This window comes from Dendrobates tinctorius, unplaced genomic scaffold, assembly GCF_039654945.1.
Source record: "Dendrobates tinctorius isolate UK_male_01 unplaced genomic scaffold, ASM3965494v1 ptg000151l, whole genome shotgun sequence".
NCBI classification, from domain to species: Eukaryota; Metazoa; Chordata; class Amphibia; order Anura; family Dendrobatidae; genus Dendrobates; species Dendrobates tinctorius.
This window is the reverse complement of record NW_027361818.1, coordinates 7,624,239-7,639,630: the sequence shown is the minus strand read 5'-3', so window position 1 is coordinate 7,639,630 and position 15,392 is coordinate 7,624,239. Positions and strand designations below refer to the sequence as shown.

The 15,392-nt window shown below is 50.5% G+C and overlaps 1 protein-coding gene across 1 annotated transcript in view; it reads left to right on the top strand.

The window, feature by feature from the left end:
• Positions 1–15,392, top strand: part of DNAH2 (dynein axonemal heavy chain 2) — a 149,895-nt gene that overhangs the window by 125,041 nt on the left and 9,462 nt on the right. The window contains exons 44-71 of the mRNA XM_073547053.1: positions 333–469; positions 556–693; positions 1,700–1,858; positions 1,938–2,090; positions 2,259–2,350; positions 2,473–2,671; positions 2,753–2,977; positions 3,070–3,174; positions 7,739–7,927; positions 8,296–8,381; positions 8,551–8,681; positions 8,838–8,987; positions 9,079–9,246; positions 9,331–9,491; positions 9,693–9,832; positions 10,075–10,207; positions 10,951–11,090; positions 11,160–11,370; positions 11,448–11,564; positions 11,687–11,828; positions 11,921–12,090; positions 12,180–12,296; positions 12,484–12,648; positions 12,729–12,851; positions 13,355–13,503; positions 14,302–14,368; positions 14,450–14,600; positions 14,720–14,868. Coding sequence (XP_073403154.1) covers positions 333–469; positions 556–693; positions 1,700–1,858; positions 1,938–2,090; positions 2,259–2,350; positions 2,473–2,671; positions 2,753–2,977; positions 3,070–3,174; positions 7,739–7,927; positions 8,296–8,381; positions 8,551–8,681; positions 8,838–8,987; positions 9,079–9,246; positions 9,331–9,491; positions 9,693–9,832; positions 10,075–10,207; positions 10,951–11,090; positions 11,160–11,370; positions 11,448–11,564; positions 11,687–11,828; positions 11,921–12,090; positions 12,180–12,296; positions 12,484–12,648; positions 12,729–12,851; positions 13,355–13,503; positions 14,302–14,368; positions 14,450–14,600; positions 14,720–14,868 — 4,067 coding nt within the window. The remainder of the gene's footprint in view (positions 1–332; positions 470–555; positions 694–1,699; positions 1,859–1,937; positions 2,091–2,258; positions 2,351–2,472; positions 2,672–2,752; positions 2,978–3,069; positions 3,175–7,738; positions 7,928–8,295; positions 8,382–8,550; positions 8,682–8,837; positions 8,988–9,078; positions 9,247–9,330; positions 9,492–9,692; positions 9,833–10,074; positions 10,208–10,950; positions 11,091–11,159; positions 11,371–11,447; positions 11,565–11,686; positions 11,829–11,920; positions 12,091–12,179; positions 12,297–12,483; positions 12,649–12,728; positions 12,852–13,354; positions 13,504–14,301; positions 14,369–14,449; positions 14,601–14,719; positions 14,869–15,392) is intronic.

Here is a 15,392-nt window from a genome sequence, read left to right as displayed (position 1 = left end):
TGTGTGAGCGGGAACCGTACAGGCGAGGAGTGTGTGAGTGGGGGCCGTGCAGTATGAGGAGTGTGTGATAGGGGGCCAGGAGTGTGAGTGTGGGGCCGTACAAGCGAGGAGTGTGTGAGCAGGGACCTGCAGTGCGAGGAGTGTGTGAGCAGGGGCCGTACAGTGCGATGAGTGTGTGAGCAGGGGCTGTACTGTATGATGTGGGTGTGGGAGCACACAGGGAGGACAGACATGGTAGGTCTCAGGTACAGAGAGGACAGATGGTGGCACACTGTAAAGAGGCACACTGTGAATGGACGAGGGAGGTCTGACGTTTGGATGGGTCTTTCTAGATGAGAAGCCGGATGAGAAGTGGATCGTGTTTGACGGCCCCGTGGACACTCTGTGGATCGAGAGCATGAATTCTGTGATGGATGACAACAAAGTACTGACACTCATTAATGGGGAGAGGATCGCCATGCCCGAGCAGGTGAGTTTACCGCCACTTCTGACTTCATGAGCCGACCATCCACTGGCTCCGTTCTGTTTATCTCTGTGCTCTCTCCCTTCTCCCAGGTGTCATTATTGTTCGAAGTTGCGGATCTGGCAGTGGCCTCTCCGGCTACGGTGTCACGCTGCGGCATGGTGTACACTGACTACACCAGTCTGGGGTGGAAGCCGTATGTCCAGTCCTGGCTGGAGAAGAGAGGAAAGGTAGATGGCAACGTTCTCTGGCGCAGCGCACTGCGGATGTGATCTCATTCCTTAATAGGACAATATACCGCCAAAGCATGCCCTCTACAGTAAAGCGTGATCTCTACAGTAAAGCGTGCCCTCTACAGTAAAGCGCGCCCTCTACAGTAAAGCGTTCCCTCTACAGTAAAGCGTGCCCTCTACAGTAAAGCGTGCCCTCTACAGTAAAGCGCGCCCTCTACAGTAAAGCGTGCCCTCTACAGTAAAGCGTTCCCTCTACAGTAAAGCGTGATCTCTACAGTAAAGTGTGATCTCTACAGTAAAGCGTGCCCTCTACAGTAAAACGTGATCTCTACAGTAAAGCGTGATCTCTACAGTAAAGCGTGATCTCTACAGTAAAGCGTGATCTCTACAGTAAAGCGTTCCCTCTACAGTAAAGCGTGCCCTCTACAGTAAAGCGTGCCCTCTACAGTAAAGCGTGCCCTCTACACTAAAGCGTTCCCTCTACAGTAAAGCGCGCCCTCTACAGTAAAGCGTGATCTCTACAGTAAAGCGTGCCCTCTACAGTAAAGCGTGCCCTCTACAGTTAAGCGTGATCTCTACAGTAAAGCGTGATCTCTACAGTAAAGCGTGCCCTCTACAGTAAAGCGTGATCTCTACAGTAAAGCGTGCCCTCTACAGTAAAGCGTGATCTCTACAGTAAAGCGTGCCCTCTACAGTAAAGCGTGCCCTCTACAGTAAAGCGTGATCTCTACAGTAAAGCGTGCCCTCTACAGTAAAGCGTGATCTCTACAGTAAAGCGTGCCCTCTACAGTAAAGCATGATCTCTACAGTAAAGCGTGCCCTCTACAGTAAAGCGTGATCTCTACAGTAAAGCGTGCCCTCTACAGTAAAGCGTGATCTCTACAGTAAAGTGCGCCCTCTACAGTAATGCGTGATCTCTACAGCAAATCACCCCATCTATAGCAGAGAATGGCCTCTACAGTCACAACCCATTTTCTCTACCCCTCACTTGTCCCCTGCGCAGGCTGAAGTGGAGACGCTGCAGCGCATGTTTGATAAGTACGTCGGACGCATTCTTGAATTCAAGAGGCTTAACTGTACAGACCTGGTCCCCCAAGAAGAGACCTGCGGGGTCATCTCTCTCTGCAGACTCTACGACTCTCTTGCCACAGCAGAGAATGGAGTGAGTGCGGTTCGGTGGCTGGTTCTGTCCCTGCTCCGGAGGTCTGCGCCTCTCTCACGTGTTCTCTCCTCTGACGCAGGTGAACTCCGCTGACCCCGATAACTACAGCCCCATGGTGGAGCTCTGCTTCTTATTCTGCATGATCTGGTCAGTGTGCGCCTCAGTGGATGAAGATGGAAGAAGGAAAGTGGACAACTACCTGAGAGAGCTGGAAGGAAGCTTCCCCAATAAGGTGACTGACTCGCCCCAGAGGAGGGGTTTAGGGTGGAAGGTCACCATTCTCATCAGTTCTGATGTGGCCATAGTGGCCACCAGGTCTTGTGGGTGATCCTCAGCACTATCCATGGGCCGCACTGGGTCCCACAGCTCCTCTCCTTTCATATGACTTCTCTTATTTCAGGACACTGTATATGAATATTTTGTGGATCCTAAAAGCAAAAATTGGCTCAGCTTTGAGGAACGGCTCCCTAGTGGGTGGAGGATCCAAGCCAAGTAAGTGCTAATCAGCCGAATTCTCCTCTGTTCATCGCTTATCTGCCTCTGTATACAGCTCGTCCTCATCTGCACGCCATGTTCAGTACACGCCTGTATAATACGTTATCCTCTCCTTACAGCGCCCCATTCTACAAGATCATGGTGCCCACAGTGGACACCGTCCGCTACCAGTTCATAGTCAATGCACTGGTATCAAACCACATCCCAGTCCTGCTTGTTGGGCCGGTGGGCACGGGGAAGACCTCCATTGCTCAAAGTGTCCTGCAGTCCTTAGACGCTTCTAAGTGGGCGCTGCTGACGGTGAACATGTCCGCCCAGGTAAATGGTTATCCTGCATCTGTCATGAAAGCTCCTGGGCCCAGTACAGTCTCATTACTGGTGTCACTGGTTCCTCCCCAGACCACCTCCAACAATGTGCAAAACATCATCGAAAGTCGGGTGGAGAAGAGAACGAAGGGTGTCTACGTCCCGGCCGGGGGCAAGCAGCTCCTGACCTTCTTGGATGACCTGAACATGCCGGCCAAGGACACATTCGGATCTCAGCCGCCTCTTGAGCTTCTGCGACTTTGGATCGATTATGGTTTCTGGTACGATCGTCAGAATCAGAGCATCAAATATGTAAAGGTCAGACAGCGGGCGACACTCGGTCTCCTACATGAAGGAGCTCAGATCTGTCCCGCTCCTCGTCTAACTTCTCATGTGTCTCCGCTCTACAGGACATGCTCATCGTGGCAGCCATGGGTCCTCCTGGCGGAGGTCGCACAGCTATATCCGGGCGTCTTCAGAGCAGGTTCAACCTGATTAACATGACCTTTCCATCGGTGAGTAGCAATACTTCAACATCTGTCATAGATGATGGTGCAGTAGTAGAGAGAAGAGCAGGCTTCTCTGGACAACTGATGGAAATCAGCAATTGGAGGAAAGTTATTCTCATTATCCGGCAGCTTTCTGACGATTCATGTAGTTCCTGATGAGAGGCGACCTCAAATTCTGCTTTAGGCTGTGTGCCCACGTAGCATTTTTTAAGCGTTTCCGCGGCAATTTTAAACGCGCGATTCTGCCGCGGAAATACTTAAAAAAAGCATTCCATGCAATCCTAATTGGAAACGCACATGTTGTGCCAATGGTGCGTTTTTAACCGCTGCGGAATCGCTTAGCGGTAAAAAATGCAGCATGTTCATTAATTTTGCGGAATCGCCGGCGATTCCGCATTCCATCATTTGTATGGCCAAAAATGCAAGGGAAAACGCATGCTAAAACACTTGACAAACGCTTAAAAAAACATGTCAAAAACCGCATGCGTTTTCCCGGGAGCAGGGTGTGCGATTCTGCTTAGGAATATTCTGCTTCAGAAACGCTACGTGGGCACATAGCCTTACAGCAGGTCATTCTCACCCTATGAGCCCCTCCAGGTCATTCTCACCCTATGAGCCCCTCCAGGTCATTCTCACACTATGAGTCCCTCCAGGTCATTCTCACCCAATGAGTCCCTCCAGGTCATTCTCACCCTATGAGTCCCTCCAGGTCATTCTCACCCTATGAGTCCCTCCTGGTCATTCTCACCCTATGAGTCCCTCCAGGTCATTCTCACCCTATGAGTCCCTCCTGGTCATTCTCACCCTATGAGTCCCTCCAGGTCATTCTCACCCTATGAGTCCCTCCAGGTCATTCTCACCCTATGAGTCCCTCCAGGTCATTCTCACCCTATGAGTCCCTCCAGGTCATTCTCACCCAATGAGTCCCTCCAGGTCATTCTCACACTATGAGTCCCTCCAGGTCATTCTCACACTATGAGTCCCTCCAGGTCATTCTCACCCTATGAGTCCCTCCAGGTCATTCTCACCCTATGAGTCCCTCCAGGTCATTCTCACCCTATGAGTCCCTCCAGGTCATTCTCACCCTATGAGTCCCTCCAGGTCATTCTCACCCTATGAGTCCCTCCAGGTCATTCTCACCCTATGAGTCCCTCCAGGTCATTCTCACCCTATGAGTCCCTCCAGGTCATTCTCACCCTATGAGTCCCTCCAGGTCATTCTCACCCTATGAGTCCCTCCAGGTCATTCTCACCCTATGAGTCCCTCCAGGTCATTCTCACCCAATGAGTCCCTCCAGGTCATTCTCACCCTTTGAGTCCCTCCAGGTCATTCTCACCCAATGAGTCCCTCCAGGTCATTCTCACCCTATGAGTCCCTCCAGGTCATTCTCACCCTATGAGTCCCTCCAGGTCATTCTCACCCAATGAGTCCCTCCAGGTCATTCTCACCCTATGAGTCCCTCCAGGTCATTCTCACCCTATGAGTCCCTCCAGGTCATTCTCACCCTATGAGTCCCTCCAGGTCATTCTCACCCTATGAGTCCCTCCAGGTCATTCTCACCCTATGAGTCCCTCCAGGTCATTCTCACCCTATGAGTCCCTCCAGGTCATTCTCACCCTATGAGTCCCTCCAGGTCATTCTCACCCTATGAGTCCCTCCAGGTCATTCTCACCCAATGAATCCCTCCAGGTCATTCTCACCCTATGAGTCCCTCCAGGTCATTCTCACCCTATGAGTCCCTCCAGGTCATTCTCACCCTATGAGTCCCTCCAGGTCATTCTCACCCTATGAGTCCCTCCAGGTCATTCTCACCCTATGAGTCCCTCCAGGTCATTCTCACCCAATGAATCCCTCCAGGTCATTCTCACCCTATGAGTCCCTCCAGGTCATTCTCACCCTATGAGTCCCTCCAGGTCATTCTCACCCTATGAGTCCCTCCAGGTCATTCTCACCCTATGAGTCCCTCCAGGTCATTCTCACCCTATGAGTCCCTCCAGGTCATTCTCACCCTATGAGTCCCTCCAGGTCATTCTCACCCTATGAGTCCCTCCAGGTCATTCTCACCCTATGAGTCCCTCCAGGTCATTCTCACCCTATGAGTCCCTCCAGGTCATTCTCACCCTATGAGTCCCTCCAGGTCATTTTCACCCTATGAGTCCCTCCAGGTCATTTTCACCCTATGAGTCCCTCCAGGTCATTTTCACCCTATGAGTCCCTCCAGGTCATTTTCACCCTATGAGTCCCTCCAGGTCATTCTCACCCTATGAGTCCCTCCAGGTCATTCTCACCCTATGAGTCCCTCCAGGTCATTCTCACCTTATGAGTCCCTCCAGGTCATTCTCACCCTATGAGTCCCTCCAGGTCATTCTCACCCTATGAGTCCCTCCAGGTCATTCTCACCCTATGAGTCCCTCCAGGTCATTCTCACCCTATGAGTCCCTCCAGGTCATTCTCACCCTATGAGTCCCTCCAGGTCATTCTCACACTATGAGTCCCTCCAGGTCATTCTCACCCTATGAGTCCCTCCAGGTCATTCTCACACTATGAGTCCCTCCAGATCATACACTGAGTCCATCCCCAGGTAATTCTCAAACTGTGAGTACCACCCTGGTCATTCTCACACCATGTGTCTCCCCAAGTCATTCTCAAACTATGAGTACCACCATGCTCATTCCTACACTATGAGTCTCCCTATGTCATTCTCACACTACCTGTTTCCCGCAGGTCATTCTCACACTAAGACCCCAAGAACATTCTTACATTAGAAGAAATTGCTTATTCTTACATTATAAGACCCCCCCAACCCCAGGACATGTTATCAGACTCCTACAATGTTCTCCAATTACAAGATCTTCTAGTCATTCTCAAATTGTGAGCATTACAAATAATTCTCACATTACTAGTCCCCCACCCTCTAGGTTAGTCTCATATTATGAGACAGTCTCTGTCATGCTCACATTTTGAAATTCCCCAGGTCATTCTCACACTAGCAGATGCCCCCAGCTCATTAGTTGACCCCCCAGGTTATTTTCACAGTAGGTAACTCCTTTGAGGTCATTCTGATATTAGGTGACTTCCCCCAGGTCATTCTCACATTAGGTGACCCACCAGGTCATTCTCACATTAGGTGACCCCCCCCAAGTCATTCTTATATTAGTTGACCCCCCAGGTCATTCTCACATTAGGTGACCCCCCCAGGTCATTCTCACATTAGGTGACCCCCCCAGGTCATTCTTACATTAGGTGACTTTAGGTGACCCCCCCCAGGTGATTCTCACATTACTTGATGCCCCAGGTTATTCTTACATTAGGTGACCCCCCAGGTCTTTCTCACATTACTTGATGCCCCAGGTTATTCTTACATTAGGTGACCCCCCAGGTCTTTCTCACATTAGGTGACCCCCCCCCAGGTCATTCTCACATTAGGTGACCCCCCCAGGTTATTCTAGATGAACCCCTCCCCTGGTCATTCTTACATTAGGTGACCTCCCCTTGGTCATTCTCACATTAGGCGACTCCCCAGGTTATTCTCATATTAGGTGACCCCCCAGGTCATTCTTACATTATATGACCCCCTCCCCTGGTCATTGTTACATTAGGCGACTCCCCAGGATATTCTCACATTAGGTGACCCCCCCCAGGTCATTCTCACATTACTTGACGCCCCAGGTTATTCTTACATTAGGTGACCCCCCCAGGTCATTCTCACATTAGGTGACCCCCCCAGGTCATTCTCACATTAGGTGACTCCCCAGGTCATTCTTATATTAGGTGACCCCCCAGGTCATTCTCACATTAGATGAACCCCTCCCCTGGTCATTCTTACATTAGGTGACTCCCCAGGTCATTCTCACATTAGGTGACCCCCCATGTCATTCTCACATTAGGTGACCCCCCCAGGTCATTCTCACATTAGGTGACCCCCCCAGGTCATTCTTATATTAGGTGACCCCCCCAGGTCATTCTGATATTAGATGACCCCCTCCCCTGGTCATTCTTATATTAGGTGAACCCCCCAGGTCATTCTTATATTAGGTGACCCCCCCAGGTCATTCTCACATTACTTGACGCCCCAGGTTATTCTTACATTAGGTGACCCCCCAGGTCATTCTTATATTAGGTGACCCCCCCAGGTCATTCTCACATTAGGCTACTCCCCAGGTTATTCTCATATTAGGTGACCCCCCCAGGTCATTCTCACATTAGGTGACCCAACCAGGTCATTCTCACATTACTTGACGCCCCAGGTTATTCTTACATTAGGTGACCCCCCCCAGGTCATTCTAACATTAGGTGACCCCCCAGGTCATTCTTATATTAGGTGACCCCCCCAGGTCATTCTGATATTAGATGACCCCCTCCCCTGGTCATTCTTACATTAGGCGACTCTCCAGGTTATTCTCACATTAGGTGACCCCCAGGTCATTCTCACATTAGGTGACCCCCCCATTCCCCCAGGTTATTCTCACATTATGAGACCCCAAGGGCTGTCTTTCCTAATACACTGGGCTGTGTATGTTTTGCGGTGGTTTCCTCCCACAAGACTCAGGATTTTTTCGTCCCCCCTCAGGAGTCTCAGATAAAGCGAATCTTTGGAACGATGATGAGCCAGAAGCTGCAGGATTTTGAGGAAGAAGTGAAGCCGGTGGGAGACATAATCACGCAGGCAACTATAGAATTATACAACGCCATAACCCAGAGATTCCTTCCCACCCCGGCCAAGATTCACTACCTGTTCAACCTCCGGGACATCTCCAAGGTGAGGGAGTGAACGTGGGACACGAGAAACAGAATAGTGACAGACAAATTGGAGATGGTCGTATCAGCCTACACCCAAACATATTGTGTGCCAGTGTCTTCCAGAGCTGCATTCAAAATTCTGTCAGTGGAGCAATAGATTCACCACTAAACCAGTAGAGGACAGCAGAGAGATGTTATGTCCTGCAGACTAGGAAACCAGCAGAAGTCGGAATGCAGCTCTGAATGTGACTGGTGTATATTTCTGTGGTTATTTCCATGGTAGCATCTGAGAGGGGCTGCTATTAGATGCATATATGTAGGATGCCCCCCGGACGGTGCGAGGATTTATGTCTGTGACTGGCGTCTTCCTCTCCGCCCTCCATGCAGGTTTTCCAGGGGATGTTACGAGCCCACCGCGACCTCCATGACACTAAGCAAAGCATCGCCCGACTCTGGGTCCATGAGTGCATCAGGTACTGCTTTGTTTTATCCCATGTATCCCTCCAGCAGTGCCCCTTAAGGGGAAATGTGGTATTACATGGCGGCTATTTACACGAATGGCCATCCTAATACACGGACAGAGCGAGAGCTGCCATTTGTTACAAGAGGTTATGTCCTTGATATTTTCCTCCCACATTACAGAGTCTTCTCCGACCGACTGGTGGATTCTATAGACACCGAAGCGTTTACCGGGATCCTGAGCGAGAAGTTGGGCTCTCTGTTCGACCTCACGTACCACAACCTGTGCCCGAGCAAACATCCGCCTGTGTTTGGTAGGTGGTATGCGAGCTCTCGTGTACCTGTCCGCAGTCCGGGGTGGTAGTGAGGGCAGCTATATCCTGCCCGCCATGCCAGCCGTGACTTCGCTGTGACCTGGACACCTCCTGCTAACACCCCCTCATTTAATACATTCTCTGCCCTCCATCCAGGCGACTTTATGCGGGAGCCCCCCGTGTATGAGGACATCACAGACTTCACCGCCTTGAAGAGGTTTATGATGAATCAGCTGCAGGAGCAGAGTCAGCAGCCTGGGGCCACCACCAAGAAGCTGGTCCTGTTCACAGATGCCATCCAGCATGGTACGTGCCCACGGCGTAATTTGTAGCCATTTTGTTCTTTCCATTGACTAGGTAACCGTGAGCCCCCCCATGTTCACCCTTTCTCCCCCAGTGACTCGCATTGTACGTGTAATTGGCCAGCCTCGAGGAAATATGTTACTGGTCGGCATTGGGGGCAGCGGCCGGCAGAGCCTGGCTCGACTAGCAGCCTACATTTGTGACTACAAGGTTTTCCAGCTGGAGGTGACTCGAGGCTACCGCAAGCAGGAGTTCAGAGAAGGTGGGTGCGCACCGCCGTCACACACCGGCTCCATGTCGTCCTTTTCTGCTCCATATCTCCTCAATTGTCGTCCTCGTCCCTCAGACATTAAAAAGCTGTACCGTCTGGCGGGCGTGGAGGGCCGCCCCACCGTCTTCCTACTGACGGACACGCAGATCACAGATGAATCGTTTCTGGAAGATGTGAACAACGTGCTAAGTTCTGGGGAGGTCCCCAATCTCTACAAGGCCGATGAATTTGAAGAGGTAAATCTACAAATGGTCTCCAACTAATATTTGCGTCTGCAAGCCATTGCGCCCTTTAGGGTCTTCTTCACACAACAGAAATGTCTTCTCTCCATAAAATCAACATGGAAGTTATGAGAATCTCGAATCCATGTTGTGAGCGGTGTCGCCAGGCCGGTGAGCCACTCATCTCCCCTCATCTGTCTCCGTGTTGTCCTCTAGATTAAGACCATTTTACAAGAAAAAGCCAAAGCAGAAAACGTGGCGGACACAGCAGAGAGTCTCTTCAACTTCCTGATCGAGAGGGTGCGCAGCAACCTACATATCGTCCTGTGTATGAGCCCCGTGGGCGACCCCTTCAGGTGACCGCAGCAGCCTCATTGTTTGCCCCGCCGTAATAAGCCTTTATGGTAGAAGTATCTTCTCATACACCAGTGGCCAGTCTGAAGATTTGGTTGCCCTCACTTATCTTCCAATGTCAGCCCGGCTTCTTCCCCTTGTGCCCAGCAGGCAGCGTCAGCCATCATTAGCATAGATGCATAGTACCTAAGTTTCTCTCTCTTATGCTCATGACTCCTCTTACGTGGCTTTTTCTCTGCCACAGGAATCGCATCCGTCAGTACCCGGCCCTCGTGAACTGCACAACCATCGACTGGTTTTCTGAGTGGCCACAGGAGGCTTTACTGGAGGTGGCAGAGCGATACTTGGAAGGAGTGGAGCTGGGGAGCTTGGAAGGAGTGAGTGTTCACATCTCAGCACCGGGGGGCTGTCTGCATGGGGTCCACTCCCATCATCCACAGTGCCGTTCCCAAACTCTGCACCATTATAAATGACAGAGCAGGATTATCGCTGGTCCTGTCTCCGGCTGTACGTGAGGATGAGAAGACAGGAGTGGTTTATTGCTGCTCCTGTCTTCACTTTTTCCTTACACTGCATGGAAACCTCAGCAGAGCCAGTACTTCTGTAGGACCTGACGATGACCGGGCATCTGACCAGCATAGCGGAGCTGCTGGGTCCTGGCAGACAGCTGTGGATGCCCCCCCGTCACAAGGGAGAAAAAAAATATAATTAAAAGGAATAAAACATGTTCCCTTGAGATCTTTTATGATCTGTTAGAGGAAAAGATGATGTAAAAATAGAGTCCCCTCTGTAAAAAAAATAAAATGGTGAGAATTCATTCAATAGGTGAGTTAGTGTGGGACATACTGTAAACAGTAGAAAAAAAAACAGGAAAAAAACAAAACAAAATTACTTCTTTCTACATGTGCAAAAAAATAGCATTATATTTACTACAAAAAAGTGATAAAAAATGTCACAATTTGTCCTGCATTCAACTAAGCCTCGTACGGCGGCGTCACAGGGAAAAAAGAAATAAAAAAAAAATGGTCATTAGAGGGTTATTCATTTATATGAAATGTAACCCTTTAAGGGCTGTCGGACAATTTCCAGTTTCATCCCATTTTTTTTTTGACCGATGCAGATTAACGGGAAGGTGGCCCGAATCTTCGTCACAATGCATCGCTCAGTTGCCCAATATTCCCACAAGATGAAGCAGGCGCTGAAAAGACAGAATTACATCACCCCGACCAGCTACCTGGAGGTGGTCTCCCGATACAAGAGGTGAGTGCTGCCTCTGCGGTCAGCCATTATATGCCGATTGCAGGTCACTTATACGACCCTGATATCCAGGCTCCTGAGTGAGAAGCGCGCAGAGTTGGGCGAGAAGGCCTCCAAGTTGAGGAACGGGCTGTTTAAGATCGACGAAACCCGGGAGAAGGTGGAGAAGATGTCGGAGCAGCTGGCAATCGCCAGGAGCAAAGTAGCCGAATTCCAAAAACAGTGTGAGGAGTATCTGGTGATCATCGTCCAGCAGAGGAGAGAAGCCGACGAGCAGCAGAAGGTGTGTCCTAATCGGCCAGGGCGACCTGAGCTCAGTCCACCTCTCCTCCTTGCTGACTTTTTGACTTTCTTCACCAGGCAGTCACTGCTCACAGCGAGAAGATCGCAGCTGAGGAGATAAAGTGTAAGGCCCTGGCAGAGAATGCCCAGAAGGACCTGGAGGAAGCCATGCCAGCATTGGAGGAGGCCATGAGGGTAAGAGCTGCCTCTTGGCCAGTCACCAGATTACTCTGGGTTGGGGAAACTTGAAGTATACATCTATGTTATGTGTATGGGGTCGGTATTCTGAGCCGTATCTCCTCTTTTTCTTTTATTAGGCACTGGAAACGCTGAACAAGATGGATCTGACAGAAATTAAAGCTTATGGACGACCACCAGCTCTGGTGGAGACTGTAATGCAAGCCGTCATGATCCTGAGGGGAAATGAGCCTACGTGGGCCGAGGCTAGGAGGCAGCTAGGTGAGGGAGGAGAGTAGACGGTGCGACCTTGTCTCGGTGGTGAGTAGATGTCCACGGTCCTGCCGTCATCGTTTCATTCTTGGATTCTTTAGGAGAACCCAACTTCATCAAACAGCTCATTCACTTCGACAAAAACAACATCTCTGAGCGGGTGTTGAAGAAGATTGGACAATATTGTGTCCTACCGGATTTCCAGCCGGAAATGGTGGGCCGAGTATCCCTGGCCGCCAAATCTATGTGCATGTGGGTACGGGCGATGGAGGTGAGCACGTAATACACCAGGGACCAGTATGGTCATGCAGTCTGTGATATCTGGAGCCTGGACCTCTCTCTTTTTTTTTTTTTGGGCAGATGTATGGACGGATATTCCGTGTGGTGGAGCCAAAACGCGCCCGCATGAATGCCGCCATGTCACAGCTGGCCGAGAAGCAGGCATCTCTGGCTGAAGCCCAGAATAAACTGAAGGAGGTATTACAGTGTCACCTGGATGTGCCACATACGATGCTTCAGACCTCGGGGAATAACGACCTGGGAATTTTTAACACTTTGCTCAGGAACGACCGGATGGTTGAAACTAGGACTGTAGAAGGAGTGCAGATCCTAAACTAGAGTGTCTGGATGTGTTATAATGGTCCCTACTGTCTTTGTCTTGCAGGTAGGAGAACGTCTCGAGCAGCTTAAGATGCAGTATGATGAGAAACTGGGGCAGAAAGAGCAGCTCCGAGCAGAGGCTGAACTCATGGAGGTGAAACTGCAGCGAGCAGGAACGCTGGTGACCGGGCTGGCCGGAGAGAAGATTCGCTGGGAGGAGACGGTCAAGGTGCTTCCCTCCGTTCCCCGTCTTATAATGATTATCTGCACTTTTTAGCCTTGTCAGTGTATTCCCATTCTTCTCCGCAGGGTCTGGAGCAGGACCTAGGCTTCCTAGTCGGCGATTGTCTCCTTGCTTCCGCCTTCTTGTCGTACATGGGACCTTTTCTGTCCAGTTACCGAGAGGAGATACTTTCCATTTGGATTAAAGAGGTGATTTGTGGTCCTAAGAAGCATTTCTAGTAGAAACAGTGATCCTGTCACTCACCCCGATGGGTCACCACAGTCACCCTCTCACCAGACGCATGTGGCTGATAACAGAGAAGATAGATTATCATTGGCCATACAGTCACTTGTACCAGCTGATTATAGCAGGACAGGTAGACCATCTAATGCGTAGGAGGCCTTTCGTCTCTGCCGTATTAGCCCATGGATGATTGGGCATGTTGGCTCTTAGCATGCCCGATTCTCTTGTTCTGAGGGGATATAAGTGACTGTCAGAAGCATCTGTCAGCGACTTATTCCCCTCTTCCCATTTAGGACACATGCATGACCGGCTGAACTGAGGGTGCATGAGGACCAGAAGGAATAGTTATCTACGGCCTGACATAGATGATATGGCAGAGACCTGTCCCACAGTTAGTGGGCTGATAACAGGAGCCGATTGATTCCCACATACTCGCACATCGGATCATCCTTTCTCGCCTGTCATCTAGGTGCGGGAGATGCTGGTGCCCTGCTCCCCTCTCTTCTCACTGACCACCTTCCTGTCCAGCCCCACCATGGTGCGAGAGTGGAACTTGCAGGGTCTGCCCTCTGACAGCTTCTCCAGTGACAACGGCATTATCGTCACGCGAGGGAACAGGTAACGTCATGTCTCCAGTCCCACAAGGTTCCCCGGGAAGATAAGTCATGTGACAGGAAGAAGTGGGTAGAAGAAGTGGGAAGACTTCTCAGACGCCACAAGTCTTTTCCGGCAGTCACAAACGCATCAGCCCATCTGCACGGGATGAGGACACATCAGTGTGGATATTACACAGCGAGCGTCAGGGTGCCAGATTAGGGGACGTTCTGGAGCAATAGATGTTTACCGGGAACCTGTCGTCACGGTCTGCCATATGTATCGCTCCCCCCACCACCGCCTGGGGCACCTATACTCCTTATAAAGATGGCGCATGCTCAGAGTGTTCACCTTTGTGTGGGCAGAGTTGTCAATATCAGACTGTGCTGGTGCCAATCCCTACCACAACCCCCTGGTCATCAAGACTGGCGCATGCCCAGGCCAAAATGAATGATTCTGCGCATGCGCCATTCTCAGCTTTACATCCGTCAGCGGACCAGGGTGGGTTTACTGGCTCAGGACAGTTTAGCTGCTGCGGATGCGCCCAGCTGACACTCAAGCTTTCTTTCGCACATGGCGTGGAATTGTGTTTTGTAAGGTGTGCGGTGCTACAATTACCTAATGGCTAGAACTGTAGAAAGATCTTTTCAGGCTGCAGGAGTGTGGGAGCACTGGGTCACGACCATAAAGCACCGGCTGATACCCCACTTCTTGACTCTGAGAGGGCAATGGGTGCAGTTCTCCAGTTTGACCATGCAGGAATTACTGCAAATGTTGGGTTGTACATCATGGTCCAAAAATAGCGATCTGTGATATTTTCAGGTGGCCGCTCATGGTCGATCCCCAAGGACAAGCCACCAAATGGATAAAGAGCATGGAGTCTGCCAACGTAAGAGCTCGTCCTTATTTCTCGCACTCTCTCGTGTGTCTGCCTAGAGTCAGGGATTCATCTGAGTCGCGTTCCTTGCAGGGGCTTAAAGTGATCGATCTTCAGATGCCAGACTTTATGCGGATTCTGGAACAAGCGGTGCAGTTTGGGATGCCAGCTCTTCTGCAGAACGTTCAAGAAGATCTAGACCCATCTCTAACTCCCATCCTAAATAAGTCCGTCACCAAAATAGGTAAGTGACTTGCTCATGAGGGGGAGACACACAGAAAGTAATGGCGGCTGTCACTGAAAATGAGGATCTCCTCCATACACATGGCCGCAGCGTCCACAACATACGTGTCTTTTGTACAGGGGGAAAGCTTCAGATCCGGCTGGGCGATAAGGATGTCGTCTATAACTCTGATTTCCGATTCTACATCACAACCAAATTGTCCAATCCTCACTACACCCCCGAGATCTGCTCCCAGACCACCATCGTCAATTTTGCTGTGAAGGAGCAGGTGAGACGTCTGTAGGTAACAGTGCCCATGCTTCTCCGTGTCTTCTCATCTCCAGAACACCAGACAGGTTGAAATCCAAAACGCTTAACATTTTTTTCTTTCATGCGATACCTCTATACACATATCATGCTGAAATAAACCCTCTTCTATCACTATGGGAGCTATACTCACGACCCTTAACATCAGCAGATTGTGTTTCTCTACCACTGGGGGGCAGTGTTATACAGTTCCAATTATGCTACCCATATGTGACCTTGCTGGCAGCGTCCATGTTCCCGGGATTGTGCTTCTCTGCCACTGGGGGACAGTGATATACAGTTCCCAGTACTCTGCACATATTTCTCCCTGCTGGCAGCGTCAATGTGCCCCGAATTGTGTTTCTATGCCACTAGGGGGCTGTGTCATACAGTTCTTAGTACTCTGCACATATTTCACCTTGCTGGCAGCTTCCATGTGCCAGGGATTCTGTTTATATACCACTGGGGGGCAGTGTCTTACAGTTCCCATTACTCTGCACATATTTC